Source organism: Sapajus apella, unplaced genomic scaffold, assembly GCF_009761245.1.
Source record: "Sapajus apella isolate SASKATOON/1434 unplaced genomic scaffold, GSC_monkey_1.0 scaffold14, whole genome shotgun sequence".
Taxonomy (NCBI): Eukaryota; Metazoa; Chordata; class Mammalia; order Primates; family Cebidae; genus Sapajus; species Sapajus apella.
Window position 1 is genome coordinate 8602571 of NW_022436954.1, and position 22038 is coordinate 8624608.

Below are 22038 nucleotides of genomic sequence, written 5' to 3' on the forward strand. Positions count from 1 at the left end.
TGTGTGTGTGTGTGTGTGTGTGTGTGTGTGTGTGTGTGTGTGTGTGTGTTTGTTTGAGAGAGTCTCACTCTATTGCCCAGGCCGGAGTGAAGTGGTATGCTCTCAGCTCACTGTAACCTCCACCTCCCAGGCTCAGGCAATTTTCCTGCTTTAGCCTCCCAAGCACCTGGGATTACAGGAGCCCACTACCATGCCCAGCTAAGTTTTGTATTTTTAGTAGAGATGGGGTTTCACCATGTTGGCCAGGCTGGTCTCCAACCCCCGACCTCAGGTGATCCATGCCTCCCAAAGTGCTGGGATTATAGGCATGAGCCACCTCGCCTGGCCCATATAGGTGTTATAATTATCATTACTTTTGCTAAAACATTTGAAAGTAAATTATAGACATCATGACCTTTTACTCATAAATACTTCAGCATATATGGACATTAGCTTATATAACTCCAATACAATAATTAAATTCAGGAAACAAAGCATTGACATATTATCTAAGATGTAGTCTATCTTTAAATTTCACCAATTGCCCCAGTAATGTCTTTTATTTTTTTGGGGGGGACAAAGTCTCTCTCTGTCCCCCAGGCTGGAGTGCAGTAGCGTGATCTCAGCTCACTGTAGCCTCTGCCTCTCAGGTTCAAGGGATTCTTGTTCCTCAGCCTCCTGAGTAGCTGGGATTACAGGCATGTGCCATCACACTTGGCTAATTTTTGTATTTTTTAGTATAGATGGGGCCAGGCTGGTCTTGAACCTGGCCTCAAGGGACCTGCCCGCCTCTGCCTCCCAAAGCGCTGGGATTTGCCACCAATCCTGGACACAATGTCTTTTTTTTCCTCTTTGGGCTTCAATCATTAATGACCTCACATGATGTTTAGTTGTCCTGTTCTCTTCATCTGGAAGAGTTTCTCAGCTTTTTGTTGTCATGCATGGCATTAATATTTTTGAAGTGTGTGGGACCGGTTTTGTAGAAATGTCCCTCAATTTGTATTTGTCTGATGGCGTTTCCTCATGGTTGGGTTCAGGTTATGCATTTGGGGCAGGAATGTCACAGAAATAATGTTGGGTCCGTTTTGGTGCCTTTTGTCAGGAGGTACATGATGGGTATGTTAATTCCAGCTCCTTGGCTAAGCAGGAGACTGCTAAGTTTCTCCATTGTAACGTTGCCATTGGAATTAACAAGGAGACTCAAGTTTTCAAGAAGAAAGTCCAAGTTTGGGCAAGTTTATTTCACAAGCACACTTTAAGGGGTTGGTGGCATGCTTAGCCTTGGCGTGATCTCGGGCTGGGGTTTTTGAAAATGGAGTTCTGGCTTTGAGCTTTGCAGCACAGAGCAACTCTCTGTCTTTCCTCATGAGGACAAAGAATTCCGAATGAATGCCTGCCACGGGCGGGGAATGCCATGTGCTGTTTACCAGCCTCTGAATTGCCCTGTGGCGTCAGGCAGCCGCAAGTGCTTCCTAAGGCTGAAGGCGCCCAGCAGAGGCAATGCCATGGGCCACAGCAAATGTGTGGGGAGCATTTTGCTGAGGAGGGCGGTTTCATTTCCCTTTAAATGCCTCTGTTATTTTCCACCACAAGGTTGAGGCTTGGCCCTAACGGAAAAACTTCCCAGTAATGGGGCCAAGGATGGGAAAGGGTTACGAATGAAAAGACCTTCTCTTTGGACAGGGCGTTCTAGTCCATAGAGCGCTTTATCTCTTGAGATCTCACACTGAGTTCTCAGCTCCGCCCAGGCAATCTGGCAGCTCTGGCGTTTGCTGACCCTATCTTACAAACCAGAAAGGTGAAGCTCACAGAAGAGAAGCGACTGGTCTCAACTCAGAGAGTTGGGAAGAGGTGACCCAGCCAAAGTTGATCCAAGCTTTCTGATTATTATTCTTATTATTTTTTGTCTTCTCTGTGATGTCTGAAGAAGCTGATGATTTTTTTTTTGGGGAATTTTTTTTTTTTTGGGACTGAGTCTCTGTCGCCCAGGCTGTAGTGCAGTGGTGTGATCTCGGCTCACTGCAATCTTTGCCTCCTGGGTTCAGGCCGTTCTTTTGCTCCCTCCCGGGAGCGGGGGACCACCAGGTTGTCTAAGAAGGGGTGGACTGGCCCAGGTCGGAAATGGAGCAGGTCAAAACTCCTCTGCTGATCAGTAGTGGGATTGCGCCTGTGAACAGCCACTGCACTCCAGCTTGGGCAACATAGCGAGATCCGTCTCTTTAAAAACAAAACAAAACAAAACAATAAAACAAATTATAAACCCCAATTATTAAGTGCAAAGCCCCTTTCTTCAACGAACCTACCATCTAGCAGGGGAATAATAGTAATAATAACAGCTAACAGTTCTGCTGTTTCCTAGCTGTGGACCTTGGGCAAGTTATCAAACCTCTCTGTGCCTTAGTTTATTTGCTTTCTTTCTTTCCTTCCTATCTTCCTTCCTTCCTCGATCCCTCCCTCCTTCCATCCTTCCTTTCTTTTCTTTTCTTTCTTTTTTTTTTTTTTTTTAATATAGAGATGGGGTTTCACCATGTTGGTCAGGCTGGTCTTGAACTCCCAACCTCAGGTGATCCGCCCGCCTCGGCCTCCAAAGTGCTTGGATTACAGGGGTGAGCCACCACGCCCGGCCTCTTTTTTTTTTTTTTTAATGGCGTCTCACTCTGTTGCCCAGCCTGGAGTGCAGTGGTGTGATCTTGGCTCACTGCAACCACTGCCTCCCAGGTTCAAGCGATTCTCCTGCCTCAGTTTCCTGAGTAGCTGGGACTATAGGTGTGCACCACCATGTCCAGCTAATTTTTGTATTTTTAGTAGAGATGGGGTTTTGCCATTTTGCTAGTCTGGTCTCGAACTCCTGAACTCAGAGGCCCACCTGCCTCAGACTCCCAAAGTTCTGGGATTACAGGTGTGAGCTGGCATCCCCCACCCCGTTTTTTTAATCTATAAAATAGGGATGATAGGGTACTTCTCTCACAGCTTTGCGGGGAGGATGATTTAAATTATCATAATGTGGTCAGCATATAGTAAATACTGTTAGCTATTCCTACATATTCTTAGTTTGTGTGAGGCGTTGTGTATGTATTTTACATGCTTTATCTCTTTTCATTTCCACAACAACTGCATGAGGTGGGATTAATTTTCTCATTTAATAGACAAAGTGAGGCTCAGAGAGGTTAAGATGATGTCCATGACTACACAGCTAGCAAATAGCAGAGTCAGGATTCACACTGGGGTCTGTGCTGACTGAAAAGCCCATTTTCTTTTTTTTTTGACAGAGTCTCGCTCTGTTGCTCAGGCTGGAGTACAATGGCGCAATCTCAGCTCACTGCAACCACCTCCACCTCCTGGGTTCAAGTGATTCTCCTGCCTCAACCTCCTGAGTAGCTGGGATTGCAGGCACGCACCACCACGTCCGGCTAATTTTTGTATTTTTAGTATAGACAGGGTTTCACCATGTTGGCCAGACTGGTCTCGAACTCCTGACCTCATGATCCGCCCGCCTCGGCCTCTCAAAGTGTTGGGATGACAGGCATGAGCCACCGTGCCCAGCCCCAAGCCTGTGCTTTTAATAGCATTTTGCTTGCTTTGGTACCAGGAAGACTGTTAATAACAGCGTATTAACTGTTGCAAGGTTTGGAGAGGAGTGTGGGGAGGGCATTCAGGGAATAAAAGTGTGGAAGCAGAGGTGTGTGTGGGAAGTTCAGCAGGGCCAGGCCAGGGAGCAGGAGAAGAGGGGCGAACTCAGAAAGAAAGCTGAGACCCAGGCAGCTTGACTGGTTTCAGGTCCAGCCCTGAAAGGAAAAGACTGGAGCATACATCCATTTTCCCATTTTGGGGAGGAGGGGGTAGGGTTTAGGGTTCAGGCCCAGCCTCCCGGCTGCTGTCAGTCCCTCTTGAGGCTCTCCTGTCCTGGGCCACCCTGGGTCCTTCCCTTCCTGAGTCTTCACTCTTCCACTATAATAACAAACAAGGGAGAAACTATCATCAAATGATTTGCATTGTAATGAGCCCCACCCACTTGTCCCAGACCACCGGCCCACGCAGCCTGGAAGCCCCCATCGCTTGCTAAGCCCAAGGCTTCCTGCTGCAGCACAACCCCCTGGCCAGCTGGGGCCCTGCGGGGCTAAGTCTCCTGTCCTGGGAGAACCTGGAAATGCAAGGGGGCTCCAGGGAGGAGTTTTGGGTGGAAAAAAATTGTTACCGATCCTGACAGTTTCCCCTTGTATCTCTTCACCTGCCGGTCCTGCTTGGCTCCTGGGTGAGGCTGATTTTAGCCCTAAGTGAGACCTTGCCAACAATCCCTGGTGTGAGTAGAAGGACCTCAGGCTTCCTGGCTTCCTGGGTGGGATGGAGCAGCTACCCCCACCTGGCAAACCCCAACACCTGCCCAAGGGGAAGGAACTTGGCCGTCCTCAAGATCAGACCACTTGTTTTTTCTTTTGAGACGGTGTCTCCCTCTGTTGCCCAGGTTGCAGTGCGGTGGCTCACTGCAGCCTCTGCCTTCCAGGTTCAAGCAATTCTCTGCCTCAGCCTCCTGAGTAGCTGGGATTACGGGTGCCTGCCACTATGCCTGGCCAATTTTTTGTATTTTTAGTAGAGTCAGGGTTTCACCATGCTGGCCAGGCTGATCTTGAACTCCTGACCTCGTGATCCACCCACCTCGGCCTCTCAAAGTGCTGGGGTTACAGGCGTGAGCCACTGAGCCCGGCCACTTGCTCTTTTTTTGTTTTAATTTATTTACTTGTTATTATTTATTTACTTTTAGAGAGGGTCTCACTCTGTTGCCCAGGCTGGAGTGCTGTGGTATAATCACGGCTCATGGCAGCCTCCACCTCCTGGGCTCAAGCTATCCTCCTACCTCGGCCTACCAGGTATCTGGGACTACCAGCATGTGCCACCATGCCTAGCTCGTTAACCACATCCGCCCTACTCCCTGCTTTTCTTTTCTTTGTAGAGATAGGGGGTCTTGTCTGGAGCTCATGGGCTCCAGCGATCCTCCTGCCTTGGCCTGCCAAAGTGCTGGGATTACAGACATGAGCCACCATGCCCGGCCTGGACTGCTTGCTCTTCATTCTGGAGATTATGGGGAGTGGGGAGAAGAAGAAAGCAAGTAGCAAACTAAGAGGGGAAACACGAGAAAGAGCCCGGGATGGTCAGAGGCAGACATGGTGTGGCCAGGGGTCCTGCTGGGGTGTGGATGCGGGGTGGGGGGGGGCGGGTGTGTGGGGGGAGTAGGCAGCAGGGGCGGAGCAAAGCCTTAGGCCGAAGCGGAGGGAAGGGCGGCGGCTTGCAATGAGCGGCAGGGAGCGTGGAGAGGAAAGGAAAGAAACAGAAGGAGAAACTCACGGGGAGCAGGGACAACGCCAAAGGGTGGCTTGGGGGGACTTTAGCCCCGCTCCCCGTCTCCATCGATCCCTCCTAGCGCCCCAAACAAACCTACAATGTAAGAAAAGCAGCGCGCTTGCGGTATCTAGGCAAGGTCCTTTGCGCCCACCAGAAACGGGATAATACCCGTGAGCCCCCATCCAGCAAGCCTGAGGCCCTCAGAATCAAGGGCATGAGACCCTGGTTTGTCTCGAGAGAGCATCCTCGGCCACGCCACATTCGGCCGAATTGCCGATCGCCAGACCGTGTTTGGGCCCAGTGACCCGTTGCTAGGCAGATTTTTATCACCTGGGATTGCGGCCGAGCAGACGGGAAAGAAGACCCTGGGGGGCCGTGGAGAAGCTGCTGGGGCCAGGTTTACACCTCCCAAGGGGTAGCCACGGGACCTCACCCCTTACCCTCGTGGGTCCCTAATCCCCAAACAGTGCATCATTCATTGAGCGCTTTCCGCTTTATCTAGACTTCCTTCAAATGACAGCTTTGTACCCTGAGAAACTCAGGTTCTGGAGTGTCAGCCTCATATATTACGTTATTGCTTTCGAACGTTTACATTTGAAAAGAGAGCTTTTGGACCCTGAGGGCATGGGTCTCTCCCGTGGTTGTTTCAGGAATATCAGCAGGCCAGCTTAGGGCATTTTGGGACAGCAGAGCCTTTTACAACAACCTCACAAACCGCCTCGCTTTCTCCTCTAGGAGCTCCTGACACATCTTCTGGATGCTGGCCTGCAGGGTGCAGGGCAGGGAGTGGGGCAGGGCAGGGGGCGGGGCAGGGGCACTTGACCCCTACTTGGAGGAGTTTTGGCCTTAGGGTTCCCAGCCCCAGCCAGGTGAAAGGGGAGGCTTTTGACAACCTTGGGCCTTTCTGGCCAGTGTGGTGTGGCCTGGGTTTGTGTGTTTACCTGAGTGTGTCAGGGCGCGTGGCTGCCAGCCACGCCTCTGTCCTCTGACTCTGGTGGCCAGGCGGTGGGGAGGGCTGGAATGTGAACAGGCAGGCAAGAATAATGCCAGGGCATTTTCTATTGGTAAGATTGCAGGCTCGGCTCACAACTTGAATTTCAAGTGGGCCCTTTAGGCAGATAGGGAAGTCAGATGAGAGAGTGGAGGCAGCCAGTGGGGATTGTCTAAATTCTTAGAAAATAAATTCTAGGAATTTAGCTGCAGGAGGGAGGAGCCCCAGGTGGGAGAAGCACTGGGTGCATTTGCTGGGAGGTCTGGCAGGGAGGGTGGCTTTTTGTCCTTCACTCTATTTGAACACCGTGTTTTTCCAAAAATTACTTGTCTCCTGAATCATATCTAAGAAGATAATTAATGCTTTCTTTCTTTCTTTTTTTTTTTTTTTTTTTTTTTTGAGACAGAGTCTCGCTCTGTTGCCCTGGCTGGAGTACAGTGACACAATCTCGGCTCAGTGTAACCTCTGCCTTCCGGGTTCAAGGAATTCTCCTGCCTCAGCCCCTGAGTAGCTGGGATTACAAGTATGAGCCACCGCTCCCAGCCTAAGAGACTAACAAATGCATTGAGGCAGGGCCTTTTTTTCTTTTTCTTTTTCTTTTTTTGTTTTTGAGACAGAGTCTTGCTCTGTTACCCAGGCTTGATTGCAGTGGCACGATCTCGGCTCACTGCAACCTCTGCCTCCTGGGTTCAAGCTATTCTCCTGCCTCAGCTTCCTGAGTAGCTGGGAATACAGGTGCGCCACCACACCCAGCTAATTTGTGTATTTTTAGTAGAGATGGGGTTTCACCATGTTGGCCAGACTGGTCTGGAACTCCTGACCTCGTGATCTGCCTGCCTTGGCCTCTTGTAATCGCAAAGTGCTGGGATTACAAATGTGAGCCACCGTGCCTGGCCTGACACTAATGAATGCTTTGAGGCAGGGACTTTTTTTTTTTTGAGATAGGGTCTTGCTCTTTTGCCCAGGCTGGAGGGCAGTGGCACAATCTCAGCTCACCACAACGACTGCCTCCTGGGTTCAAGTGATTCTCCTGCTTCAGCCTCCCAAGTAGCTGGGATTATAGGCGCCTGCCATCATGCCCAGCTAATTTTTGTATTTTTAGAAGAGATGAGGTTTCACCATGTTGGCCAGGCTGGTCTTGAACTCCTGACCTCAGGTGATATGCCTGCCTTGGCCTCTCAATATGCAGGGATTACAGGCATGAACTACTGCGCCCAGCCTTGAGACAGGGACTTTTAAAAAAAATTTCTTTTTTTAACTGAAATGCTGTCCTCTTATGAAGGAAAACCACTTCCTCTAAATACTGATTTTGGTGACTGCTCTTTGTTTGAAGTAATTATTGTGTCTAAAAATGGAAAATTACACGTTACTGTTTATCAAAAGGAAATAAACACCTTGGATTAATCAGGTTCTTGCCACTGGACCTTGCTGGCAACCCAGGTAAAAAGGCTGCTCTCCATGTTCTGCAAACACTCCCTTTCATTGTTTTTTTTTTTTGAGCCGGAGTCTTACTCTGTTGCCCAGGCTGGAGTGCAATGGTGTGGTCTCGGCTCACTGCAATCTTTGCCTCCTGGGTTCAAGCGATTCTGCTGCCTCAGCCTCCTGAGTAGCTGGGACTACAGGTGCATGCCACCAGGCCTGGCTAATTTTTGTATTTTTAATAGAGATGGGGTTTCACCATGTTGGCCAGGCTGGTCTCGAACTCCTGACCTTGTGATCCGCCTGCCTCGGCCTCCCAAAGTGCTGGGATTACAGGTGTGAGCCACTGCACCCAGCCCACTTTCGTTGTTTTACAGTTCCCAAAGGGGAAGTGGTCAGATCCTGTGTGTCTGCTGAGGCTTACTTGCCACGTTCTGGTTATGCAATCATGGAGAACCTTTGATTGGACTTTGCTGGTGGCAGAAATAGGGACAGGAAAAAACATGGGAGTCAGGGCGTGTCCCCCACTCACTCTACTCTGACATGGGCTGGAATACTGTTGATTGTTTTGTATTTATGAGCATTTGCTGAACTCTCTCGGAATATGGCGATTTAAAAATTGAACAGAAATGCTTTAGTAAGTCAGCCTGAGCTGTATGTAGGTTCACACAGGGAAGAAAGGTCTTGGAGGTGGCTCTGAGCACTGCATGTCTCAGCCTCTTCATACTCCAGCCAAGGTCCAGGGAGCACCTGGTGGTCTCCCTGCTTTTGTCTGTCAGCCTCTGCAGCCTCAAGCTGGCCCCTTCAGCCACACTCAGCTCTTTTCAGCACTCTTAACGTATTCTTCTCTCTCCAGCACCCTGGCTTTCAAGCAGGCTTCTCTTCCTCATCCTTTGGGTTTCAGCTCAGGGGCGATTTCCTCCTGGAAAGCCGTCCAGGATATTCGCCATCTTCCCCAGCTATCCCATGCATTCATGTTGCTCTGTACTTTTTTGTTCTTAGCACTATTTATATGAAAATAATATCAATGATCAAGCCAGGCATGGTGGCTTATGCCTGTAATCCCAGCACTTCGGGAGGCTGAGGGGGGTGGATCACAAGGTCAGGAGTTTGAGACCAGCCTGGCCAACATGGTGAAACCCTGTCTCCACTAAAATACAAAAATTAGCTGGGCATGGTGGTACATGCTTGCAATCCCAGCTACTCAGGAAGCTGAGGCAGGAGAATCACTTGAACCCAGGAGGTGGAGGTTGCAGTGAGCCAAGATCATGCCACTGCACTTCAGCCTGGGCAACAAGAGCAAAACTCAAAAAATAAATAAATAAATAAATAAATTCAATGACCAATGGCTTGTCTGTCTGCCCCCCTCTCCAGACTGTCAGCTCTATGAGTGAGATACAGGGTGTTTGTCCGCCATTATGTCCCCAGCACACTGCCAGGCACATGGCACGGGGCAGAAACTTGATAAGCCATCTTATCACTATCCAATCACTTTATACACTTCCCCTCAGCGATGTGTGCTCCAATTTTCCCTCTGTCAATTACTGCTTAGTTTCTTGGTCTCCCAGGTCTTAGCCTAGGCATAGAGTAAAAGCAAACAAAAGTTAAAGAACAAAACAAAATAAACATTCTCTAACTGTTACTGACGTTTTGCACTTTGTCTGCTTTCCTTGAGCTGCTGATGAGTGTGAATTCAGCTAAACGATGGAGATTCTGTGCCCTGTCGGCTGACAAACTCCTCAAATCCAGCCCCCAGCACTGCCCTGCTGGGGTGGGAAAGGAGGCAGAGGAAAAGCTTGGAGACTCCGAAGTTGAGGAGCTGAAGTCCAAGCAAGGTGGGGTGGCAATAGCGGCAAAAAGGATGCTGTTTGGGGCAGGTAGATGATAGCTTAGAAGAAAAGTCGGCTGTGGGCAGTGGCTCATGCCTATAATCCCAGCACTTTGGGAGACAGAGGCGGTCAGATCACGAGGGCAGGAGCTCGAGACCAGCCTGGCCAACATGGCGAAATCCCATCTCTACTAAAAATGCAAAAATTAGCCTGGTGTGGTGGCATATGCCTGTAATCCCAGCTACTCTGGAGGCTGAGGCAGGAGAATTGCATGAACTCAGGATATGGAGGTTGCAGTGAGCTGAGATCGTACCACTGCACTCCGGCCTGGGTGACAAAGCAAGATTCCATCTCAAAAAAAAAAAAAAAAGAAAAGAAAAGTTGAGGAAGAGGGAGTGGAGGAGTGCTTGGTGCTCGGGTGTCGAAGAGGAGAAGACACCCCAAATCTGCCCAGCTTGGTCCGAAACTGGTGGCTGGCATCTGAAACGTCACTCGTTGCTTAAGTCTAGGAAGTGTGGCTTTTGATTATTCTTTTGTTCTCCTTCCCTTCCTTCCTAGAGAAGTTTTGACCCGGAAAGCCTAGCTGGGAGGTGGAGAGTTGTGATTTCCACCTGTAGCAAGGCGGGGCTTGTTTTGTCTTTGCAGCTAACTGCCCCATGCCCTCTGCCTGGCCCGCTGTTTTTTTTTTGAGTCTGGCAGACACAGTGACAGTGGCCCCGTGGCCAGCGCCCAGCGCTGCAGAATGAGACAAAGCCCTGTGTATTTGCTGGGCAGCACTTGGCTGTGATATACTGACATGTGAGCACAGGAGAGTATTTGTGGCATCTGGAGAGCAAAGCGCTCACATCATGCTGGGGTTTGGCAAACGCATTTATTTTGCTCAGGTTTTGGCAATATTCTTCCAGAATGTAGAATTTGAGGCATTGAGACCAGAAATCCCTTGGGACGGCAGGTATAGAACTGTATTTTTTTTTGGACAGGGTCTTACTCTCACCCCTGGGCTGGACAACAATGGTACCATCTGCCACTCCACCTTCTGGCTCAAGCAATCCTCCCACCTTAACCTCTCAAGTGCCACCATGTCTGGCTAATTTGTTTTGTGTTTTTGATTTTTTTTTTTTTTGGTAGAGATGGTGTTTCACTATGTTGCCTAGGCTGGTCTCAAACTCCTGGGCTTAAGCAATTTTCCTGCCTCAGCCTCTCAGAGTGCTAGGATTACAGGTGTGAGCCACCACGCACTGCTGGAATTTTTTTTTTGGAGACAGAGTTTCGCTCTTGTTGTCCAGGCTGGATGCAATGGCATAGTCTTGGCTCACCACAATCTCTGCCTCCCGGGTTCAGATTCAAGAGATTCTCCTGCCTCAGCCTTCCAAGTAGCTGGGATTACAGGCATGTGTCGTCACCACACCTGGCTAATTTTTGTATTTTTGCTAGAGACAGGGTTTCTCCATGTTGGTCAGGCTGGTCTCGAATTCCTGACCTCGTGATCCTCCTGCCTCAGCCTCCCAAAGTGCTGGGATTACAGGTGTGAGCCACTGTGCCCGACTTAGAATTGTATGTTTTAATGTGATACAGTATGTCTGAGCAATGTTCACATCCAGGTGTCAAAGGGAAAAGGACTTGACAGTGAGCATTCCCAGCTCAGCACTGCCTCATCCAAACCTCAGCTGACATACTGGCTTCTGCTGGTTCCTTGTCCACAGAGAGTAAGCTCTTCCCGGCTGAAGGTGAGACGAAAGGTTATTTACCATGTAAGGTGGTGAGGCAGAAATCTCCCAGTTTGTTCCCTTAGCTCAAAGTGGAAAAAAAAATGATTTTGAGGTAGTTCTTTTTTTTTTTTTTTTTTTTTTTTGAGATGGAGTTTCACTCTTATTGCCTGGACTGGAGTGCAGTGGTGTGATCTCAGCTCACTGCAACCTCCGCCTTTCAGGTTCAAGCAATTCTCCTGCCTCAGCCTCCCGAGTACAGTAGCTGGGATTACAGGCATGTGCCACCATGCAAGGCTAATTTTGTATTTTTAATAGAGACTGGGTTTCGTTGGTCAGACTGGTCTTAAACTCCTGACCTCAGGTAATCCACTCGCCTCAGCCTCCCAAAGTGCAGGGATTACAGGTGTGAGCCACTGTGCCTGGCCAAGGTGGATGGTTCTTTAGCTCGATTTCTGGTATGGTCAGCTGGGCTCAGCAGTTGAAAACCCACTTGGATTAAGCCATTGGGGAGGTTGGGGAGGTTCAGAGCCACAGACCACACCCTGTGTATGTCACCATCGGGCTCTCTGAGGGACAGCACGTAGGTTTGGCAGGAACAGGTTCAAACCTGAATCTGATCATTAACAAAGCCCGTCTTCCCTAGCACAAATGACTCTCTGGGCCAGTCAGATTACCCCAGCCTTCTAGCACCTGTGTGAACTGGCATAGCTGGGAAGCTGGCTAGGCTGGGCTCAGGTGGGGCAGCAAGGTACCTTTATAGTCTGATTTGAAGGCCTCAGGTCAGGCTGCCCTAGCCTGAAATATCATCCCTACTGGCTTGTCAAGGGTGTCTGAGTTTCACCATTATTGAGTCACTCCTCTGTGTTTCCTTGTGAATGCAGGTTGGTCTGGAATACAGGATCTATAACCTTCCTACCTTAAATTGCGTGGATACAGCTAGACTATGTTTAATCTCTTGGGCAAGCCACAAACTCAGTTCCCCGTTTTCATGCCAAGCCTGTCTTGAAGCACTTTACCTGCCCTCTTCCCTATTCTATTCAGCGTAGACCAGAAGCAAGCTGGAGCCAAGAAATCTGGTGCAGGAGTCAGAGGAGCAGAGGACTGGGAAGAGGGCACTGAGGACCAGCAGGCTCTCCTGCCTGGCTTCTGGCTTTCCAGCACAGAAAAGCTTGGCTGAGCCTCGGTCTGGTGCCAGATGACGCCCAAAGGGAGATGTGCTCTCCCCATTTTGGCCCAGATGGAGCACAGCTCTTACGTGGACTTCCTTTCACTTCCTCACTTTCCCCTTACCAGCTATCCTCTATCCTCCCACCACTGCACTCTCAGCCACCAGCATTCTAAGTGGCCTCGTGCCAGAAGGGAACTCTCATTGGCATCCTGGAGGAGCCGGGAGCTCCTAAGCCCCACCAGCACTTGGCCACACCCCTTCCCCTTTCATGGCTTGGTTCACAGTCTCCAGGAAGTGGAGGAGTGGCACAGGAGTGGCGCAGCTGCCGACAGCTCAACTTGTGCAGCTGGCGTTTTTTTTGTTTTTGTTTTGTTTTGCTTTTTTTTTTTTTTTTGAGACGGAGTCTGGCTCTGTTGCCCAGGCTGGAGTGCAGTGGCACAATCTCGGCTCACCGGAACCTTCACCTCTCGGGTTCCAGTGATTCTCCTGCCTCAGCCTTCCAAGTAGCTAAGATTACAGGCATGCACCACCATGCCCAGCTAATTTTTTTTGATATTTTTAGTAGAGATGGGGTTTCATCATGTTGGCCAGGCTGGTCTTGAACTCCTGACCTCAGGTGATCTTCCTGCCTCGACTTCCCAATGTGCTGGGATTACAGGTGTGAGCCACTGTGCCCGGTAGGTTTGAACAGATATAGAGGATGTTTAGTGAGGGGCCAGTCAGATGCTATGGGCCTGCTCTAAAGCCTTAAACCCTCTCCATCTTTTCTTCTTTCCCAGATCTAGAAGACACGGTCAGAACTCATCTATGTCATGCCCCTGCCTTTGGGCATATTTTATTTCCCCTTGTCCATGCCTCCCTTCCAGAGACCACTCCCACAAAGGGAGCCAGAGAAGAGGGGTGGAAGAGAGGCCATAAGGTCCACTGGAATAGAGGCTCTATGAAGGCAAGGATTTTTAATGTATCCTGAGTCTAGAACAGTGCTTGGCCTATACTTGATGCTCAATAAATATTTGTTGAATAATGAACCTCCCCTGGTTGAAGTAATCACAGCTGGTAAAGTACTTTCCATCCTAATGAATATTCTGTTGGGCAGGTAGAAATTTTTACAATCAACATTTCCAAAGATTTATTTGTTTTGTTTTTTCCTTTTTCTTTTGTTTTTTTTTTTTGAGACAGGGCCTTGCTCTGTCACTCAGGCTGGTGTGCACTGGCATGATCACAGCTCACTGCAACCTCAAACTCCTGGACACAAGAGATTCTCCCACCTCAGCTTTCTGAGTAACTCTTACTAAAGGCATAGCTACTATGCCAACTAATAAAAAAAAATAAATAAAAATACATCTTTTTCTTTTTTAGAGTCTGGGGCTCACTGTGTTGCCCATGTGCTGATCTTGAACCCCTGGCCTCAAGTGATCCTCCCACCTTGGCCTTCTAAAGCACTGGGATTATAAGCATGAGCCACTATGCCTGGCCCCAAAGATTCAATTTTTTAATTACACCATATAGTGTAACTATAATTACATTTAGTGTAATCTTAGCATGCCATTCATTTTTGCAAAAAATTAAAAAACAAGCCAGACGTGGTGGCTCATGCCTGTAATCCCAGCACTTGGGGAGGCTGAGACAGGCGGATCACGAGGTAAGGAGTTCAAGACCAGCCTATCCAATGTAGTGAAACCCCGGCTCTACTAAAAATACAAAAATTAGCTGGGCGTGGTGGCGCATGCCTGTCATCCCAGCTACTACTCAGGAGGCTGATGCAGAGAATTGCTTGAACATGGGAGGCAGAGGTTGCAGTGAGCTGAGATCACGCCACTGCGCTCCAGCTTGGCAACAGAGCAAGACTCTGTTTCAAAAAAAAAAAAAAAATTTAAAACAAGGCAAGTTCCCCTTGTTGTAAACACACTTGCATGCTCCTCCTTAGTCATAACCATTGGCATCATTGTGGCGTGCGCCCTGTAGACTGTGCTCAATGCACTTGGGCATGTCTGTATGTTAACACAGAAGTCTATAGTTTTGTGGTTTAGCAACAACAACAACAACAACAACACCCACAAAACCATAAATATGATTGGACTGTGTTGTTTTGCAATTTGCTTTTGCTCTTAATATTTTGGAGATGTTCTGTGTAGTTAAAAACAGACCTACCTCATTCCTTTCATCGTTGTAAAATATTGTGCAGCATAGATATATTGTATATTTGACAATTCCTCTATTGATGGACTTTTATTTCCAGTGTTTACAATTTTTTTTTTTTTTTGAGATGAAGTCTCACTCTGTCACCCAGGCTGGAGTGCAGTGGCTCAGTCTTAGCTCACTGCAAACTCCGAGTCCAAGGTTCAAGTGATTCTCCTGCCTCAGCCTCCTGAATAGCTGAGATTGCAGGGGCGTGCCACCACACCCAGCTAAATTGTTTTGTATTTTTAGTAGAGACGAAGTTTTGTCATTTTGGCCCAGCTGGTCTTGAACTCCTGACCAGGTGATCTGCCTGCCTCGGCTTCCCAAAGTGCTGAGATTACAGGTGTGAACCACTAAGCCTGGCCCCAGCATTTACATTTTTGTACCTACAAACATTCTCACACATGCAACTTTGTTTTTTTTTTTTTTTTAGATGGAGTCTTGCTCTGTCGCCCAGGCTGGAGTGCAGTGGCGCAATCTCGGCTCACTGCAGCCTCTGCCCCCGGGATTCAAGTGATTCTTCTGCCTTAGCCTCCCGAGTAGCTGGGATTACAGGTGCGCCACAACACTGGCTAATTTTTGTATTTTTAGTAGAGACGGGGTTTCACTATGTTGGCCAGGCTGGTCTTGAACTCCTGACTTCAGGTGATCTGTCTGCCTCACCCTCCCAAAGTGATGGGGTTACAGGCATAAGCCACCGCGTCCGGCTGCACATGCCACTTTGAACATGCATATGAGTATTTCGCTTGGTTACCTAGAGATGGAAATCCTATGCATTTAACATTTTGTGATATTGTGCTGGCCTAGAGCCAGAGCCGGAGCAAAACTATTTTATAAAATGCAAAACTGTTTTTAGATAAGTTAAACTGGCTGTCCCATTCTCCTCACAATAACTACTGTCCTTGGCCTCTGTAAATAGAACTGCCAGTTTGTTCCTCAAAACTATGTAAAGCTGCTTACCTTTTCTTATCAGTAACTGCTAAAATCTGTGACTTCTATCACCACCCAGACGATGTGTAAACAAATGTATATCCTGACTTCTGTAAACCACTGAGGTAACAAACAGAATGACAAAAGTCACCTAGACCTTGGAATGTCCGGAGACCCCCGCCCTTGTCTCCACCCAGGAGGTGAATCACAGAATCCCCTAGCCCTTGAAATGTCCGAAACCTTATCATCCCCATCCCCGACCCTCACCCCCACTCCCAAGGTGGTTTTTCGGGTATAAAAAATCATGGCACACTCCTTTTGCCACCACAGGTTGGAGAGACGTGAGTCCTCTGTGGTCGCCAGCATAATAAATGACTCTGCAATCTGGCATACTTTTGTCTCGTGATAACTTTCTACGCTCCGGTCAAATACAACAATTTGAATAGCTAACTTTCAAATTGCCCCCCAAAATGTTGCATCCATGTACACCCCACTTCTGGGTATGAAAGCCCTATTTTCTGCACACTTGTATGTGTTTTTGGATCTTATTTGTTACCAGTTTCTATGATCTTGTTAGAATAAAAATTTCAGCTCTCTCTTGGCCAGGAAATTGTGAATGATTCACATTAGTAACATAATCAGATGTGCCCTAATGATACTATTGAATGGCATTTCTTCTGTTACTTAGTAACTGTTTTACCTAGAGTGAGTAATCCTGTCTCTACCCTTTTTGTTAGGAATGAACATATTTCACCATGACCTTTAGTATGAAACAGGAGAGTCTGGGGTCTTGGAGGGCTTCAGGGGAGGGAACTCCTCCTTCCCTTCCTTATCCTTGGGCTTCAGAGGGGTGACCTTCCCCTTCCCTTCCTTATCCTCTGTTTTCTCAGTGGCTTTAAGGAGTTCTCTGATATCATAACCTGCCCTTCTGCCACATCCTTTCCTGCCACACAGTGGTCATGACCTGGAATGACGAAGTGACATTGTCGATCATTCAGTCCCAGGCTGCTCAGTTCACTGGCCTTTGGAGTCCTCCTTTGATCAGTTCAGAACACTTTAGCAGAAGTTGTTAGTTTTCTATGCTTGGCTTTGATGGTATCAGTCCCATCTTCAAACCTTTTCCTGGTACCTCAGGAACGATACTGCAGTCTGGATCCTGCCTTAATCTCTTCAAAGCTCACACTCATTATGATGTTTTCCATGGAGAAGTACATTTTAAAAGGGACAGCTTTAAGAACACTTTGCATTTTATACCATTTAATTCCTTGGGGATTTCCTTCTCCCATCCACACCTTAATGTTATTTGCTCTTCTGTTTTTCTCAACCTCTGTTTTCTTTTCTTTTTTGAGATGAGTCTGGCTCTGTTGCCCAGGCTGGAGTGCAATGGCGCGATCTCAGCTCGCCATGATCTCAGCTCACTGCAACCTTCGCCTCCTGGGTTCAAGCGATTCTACTGCCTTCACCTTCCCAAGTAGCTGGGACTACAGGTGCATGCCACCATGCCTGGCCAAATTTTGTATTTTTAGTGGAGATGGAGGTTTCACTATGTTGGCCAGGCTGGTCTTGAACTCCTGACCTTGTGATCCGCCCGCCTCTGCCCCCAAAGTGCCTGGGATTAGAGGCAAGAGCCACCTCACCTGGCCAACCTCTGTTTTCAAAATAACATCAGAGTGGTGGCTGTGGAAGAATTTTTCTCCCTGAATATTTTCTCTAGGTAAAGTTTTTTGTTACTAACAAGATTTTCCTTTTCCCTGCTTTGACGATTTCAGTACCGTTTAGACTCATAGAGTATTTTAATATTAATCTCTAGTGATTGAATATCACCCAGGATATGGCTGGATTTAATAATAATGGCTTTTTCTTGAAGTTTGTTTTTCAGAGGAAGCCTAGGACTTTTAAGGCAGTGTGACTTTTTTTTTAATGGTTTCAGATTAATTTTGTATTTGTATCAGAAAACAACATTGCTTAATGATTTGATTGTCTCCTTTTCCAAAGTGAATAGAAACTGAACTAATTCCCTACTCCTTTATTTAGTCCAGCTACTAAGGAATCTTTGTTTTGCTGGTTTTTAGTAATATTACCATTCTTTCTTTCTTTCTTTTTTTTTTTTTGAGACAAGGTCGAGCTGGGTGGGGTGGCTTACACCTGTAATCCCAGCACTTTGGGAGGCTGAGGTGGGAGGATTGCCTGAGGTCAGGATTTCGAGACCAGCCTGGCCAACATAGTGAAACCCTGTCTCTACTAAAAATACAAAAAATTAGCTGAGCATCGTGGCATGTGCCTGTAATTCCAGCTACTAGGAAGGCTGAGGTAAGAGAATCACTTGAACTGGGAGGTGGAGGTTGCAGTGAGCAGAGATCATGCGATTGTACTCCAGCCTGGGCAACAAGAGTGAAACTCAGTCTCAAACAAAAAAAAGAGAGACAGGGTCTGACTTTATCCCCAACACTGGAGTGCAGTGACTCAATCTTGGCTCACTGCAGCCTCTACCTCCTGGGTTCAAATGATCCTTCTGCTACAGCCTCCTGAGTAGCTGGAATTACAGGCGTGTACCACCATGCCTGGCTAATTTTTCTATTTTTATTAGAGATGAGGTTTCATCATGTTGGCCAGGCTGGTCTCGAACTCCTGGCCTCAAATAATTCACCCACCTCGGCTTCCCAAAGTGCTGGCATTATAGGCATAAGCCACTGTGCCTGGCCTATTACTGTTATTTCTTTTTTTTTTTTGAGACAGAGTTTCGCTCTTGTTACCCAGGCTGGAGTGCAATGGTGCGATCTCGGCTCACCGCAACCTCCGCCTCCTGGGTTCAGGCAATTCTCCTGCCTCAGCTTCCTGAGTAGCTGGGACTACAGGCACGCGCCACCATGCCCAGCTAATTTTTTGTATTTTTACTAGAGATGGGGTTTCACCATGTTGACCAGATGGTCTCGATCTCTTGACCTCGTGATCCACCCGCCTCGGCCTCTCAAAGTGCTGGGATTACAGGCGTGAGCCACCGCGCCCGGCCTACTGTTATTTCTAAAGCACTTTAGTTTTGGCAGTGAATTACAACAGGACACTGTGAGGTTATCTACATATTTAGCTAAAAGTCATGCTTTCTATAGGATAACTTCTTAGCTTGACTATAGCGGCAACTTTGGCTTGGGATTTTTTCCTTCTTTCATATTTCCTAATATATTCTGTGAAACATGAGTGATGGTGTAGCGTTTAGAGTGTGGGTTTATGAACCAGGTGGTCTGGGTTCAAATCTCAGCTCTGCCGCTTTCTTTTCTTTTGTGGGGGGGTCTTACCCCGTCACCCAAGCTGGAGTGTAGTGGTGTGATCACAGCTCACTGTAGCCTCAACTTCCCTGGGATCAGGTGATTCTCCCATCTCAGCCTCTCGAGTAGCTGGGATTACATGCATGCACCACCATGCCTGGCTAATTTTGTATTTTTTAGTAGAGATGGGGTTTCTCCATGTTGGTCAGGCTGGTCTCGAACTCCCAACTTCAGGTGATCTGCCCATCTTGGCCTCACCAAACCCTGCGATTACAAGCGTGAGCAGGTGGGCTCTCCTTCTTGGTGGGAACACTCTGCTTCCCCACAGATGGTAGTGATCTCTGGAGAGCTACCATGAAAGGCATCAGGAACTCTGCGTGGACCTGAGTCTAGTGATCGGAACCCCTACCCCGCAGGATCCAGCTTAATGCTGGACGGAGCAAAGATCCCCAGGGGACAGTAATCGATGAGTGTGCTGGTCCTACAACAAAACCGTCCTTTCTTGCATGTTGTTCCTCAGTGTTTAGTTATACCTTATCTCTCTCCTTCTGTCACGGCAAAGTCCTTGAGGAGAAGGACTGGGTCTGGTGGTTGGATGAATCCCAGATAACACTGTCCCCTTTGCATGAGATTCCCTGGGCTGTCACAAAAGGCTATGCTTCAGGTTAGGCCAGTTGCCTTCTGAAGATCTCTGTTATCTTCTCTACAGCTAGAGATTCCAGGCAAGGGTGGAGCCTGAGCTGGGCCGGGATGTGTTGGGGGTTGGCGGTGGAAAATGTGGGTCTCTGTTGTTTTATACACCTATGGTAGGCATTTGAAAAGTGCTCATTGATTGGATGATGTGATAAGTGACCAGGTGATAATCTTTATCCTTGTTAGAACACACCACAACCATCAGCACTGGAATGCAAAGACCGCAACAAACAGAAGGAAGCCACCAGCCAAGCCGGGGCAGTTTCAGTCTCCACCCCAAATGCAGGTGAGAGAAGTGGTGGGGACTGAAAGGCTGATGACATTCATTAGGACAATGACACCCTTTATACAGATGGGCATGCCTGCCTGGGCTGTGGAAGCCACGCCTAGAAGGATATGGCTCAGGAAGGATATGGCCCCTTTTCCTCCTGGGCCTAGAAATTCAAGTCCTTCTGCTCTTTCAGCTTTGCGAGAAACACATAGGACATGCACTTACTACAGAAGGATTCCAGACTCCTTCAGAAGAAACCTCAAGGGTTTCTTCATAGGGAGGGCTGCTGCGGAATATCCCCGTGCATTTAAGACAGTACCTATTAAACCCAGAAGCCAGGGTGGGGCAGAAACCAAAGACAGAATTAAAGGGTTGGAATCTACTCCTAGTGGAAGATCTACCAGAGCTTAGAAAAAGTCCTTTTTATCCTCTAAAGGAAATGTTTTTTCAGGCCTCCTAGGAGGGAGATGCCCACAGGAGGGTGAGCCAGAGGGGAAGTGAGTGACTATGAGGTATGGAAATCCTGGGTCCTAGGGAGCTACGTTGGGGCTCATTAGCTCAGTTTGGGCTGTAGCCATGTTTCTGGCCTGCACAAAAACTAAACTGTTTTTTGGAGGTAGTTGCAAACATCTAAGAATCAGGAGAGTTTACAGAAAACAGGGGCCGGGCATGGTGGCTCATGCCTGTAATCCCAGCACTTTGGGAGGCTGAGACGGGCCGATGACTTGAGGTCAGGAGTTCGAGACCAGCCTGGCCAACATGGTGAAACCCTGTCTCTACTAGAAATATAAAAATTAACCAGGCATGATGGCGGGTGCTTGTAATCCCAGCTACTTGGGAGGCTGAGGCAGGAGAATCACTTGGAAGCAGAGGTTGCCGTCAGCTAAGATCGTGCCACTACACTCAGCTTGGGTGACAGAGTGATATTTCGTCTCAACAGAATAAAACAATAAATGGAAAATATGGACTGTATGGCCTTTCAACATTTTGTCATGTTCCCACATGGCAATGTCAGCTGAAGAGAGCCGACTGCCCAGGCACTGGGGAAAGGAGCTCTGCTTCCTCCCTCTGCCCCCATGGACCCTCCTTCCTCCATCTGAGCCCTATTCCCTCCACTCACCTCTTCCCCACCGCATTCCACCGGTAGCTTGGGGTGAATGTCCCTTCAGCAAGTAAACATGCACACACTCCTCCTCCTTTAAAGAAAGCCCCCTCAAGCCCGAACCCCTCTTGCTGTGGTGCTATTCTTTGAGAGCCAATTGGAAAGCATTGCCTGTTCTGTTCCTGTGGCCTCTTCCTCATCTTCCCTTCTCTCCAGTCCCCCCACTCCCCGCCGCCAGTCTCCCACCCCACCTCTCAATACTGCTCTTGCTGATTCCACTTTATTTATTTATTTAGATACAGTCCTGCTCTGTCACCGAGGCTGGAGTGCAGTGGCGTGATCTCGGCTCCCCACAACCTCCACCTCCCAGGTTCAAGCGATTCTCCTGCCCCAGCCTCCTGAGTAGCTGGGATTACAGGCATGCACCACCACGCCTGGCTAATTTTGTATTTTTAGTAAAGACGGGGTTTCTCCATGTTGATCAGGCTGGTCTCGAACTCCTGACCTCAGGTGATCGGCCCACCCTGGCCTCCCAAAGTCCTGGGATTATAGGCATGTGCCATCGTGCCCAGTCTACGATTCAGCTTTATTTCTGTTAGTGCCCAGGGAAATCTCTGGCACTTGGTGCTGTGCCCTCCCCTTCCTTGACACGCCCTGCCCCCTCTGCTTGATGACATCTTCGTGTTGATGTCTGTTTGGTTAGGATGACTTTGCCCTCCTTTTCTAGGCCCTTTGTGGGCTCCTCTCTTCCCATGACCTTGAAACTGGCAGAATTTCCCAAGGATCTGTCATGGGTTTTTGTTTTTCTCACCCTGGACTCTGTCTCCAGGAAACCTCTTGGGGCTCTGTGACTCTCAAGCCTGCCTCTCTTCCAAGCTCCAGGCCTGCACATCTGGGCTCCCCTCCATCTTCCCTCTTTCTGTCTCTTTCATCCCTCACCCCACTGTCTCTCATCAGCTCTGCTAACAACCTGATCACCACACCAGTCACCCACCTTTTTTTTTTTTTGAGATGGAGTCTTGCTTTGTTGCCCAGGCTGGAGTGCAGTGGCACGATCTCAGCTCACTGCAGCCTCTGCCTCCTGGGTTCAAGTGATTCCTTTGCCTCAGCCTCCTGAGTAGCTTGGATTACAGGTGCATGCCACCACACCCAGCTAATTTTTGTAT

General features: G+C 48.4%; 1 protein-coding gene across 3 annotated transcripts in view; it reads left to right on the forward strand.

Annotated features, from left to right (window-relative positions):
* The window catches only part of AHNAK (AHNAK nucleoprotein), an 84519-nt gene that overhangs the window by 27672 nt on the left and 34809 nt on the right, over window positions 1–22038 (forward strand). For 2 of the 3 annotated variants that reach the window (XM_032283149.1, XM_032283151.1), the window contains exon 5: window positions 19686–19785. In XM_032283149.1, the coding sequence (XP_032139040.1) occupies window positions 19686–19785 (100 nt within the window). Of the gene's footprint in view, window positions 1–19685; window positions 19786–19963; window positions 20309–22038 lie in introns of those variants that run through there. The other variant, XM_032283148.1, reaches the window with a different exon arrangement.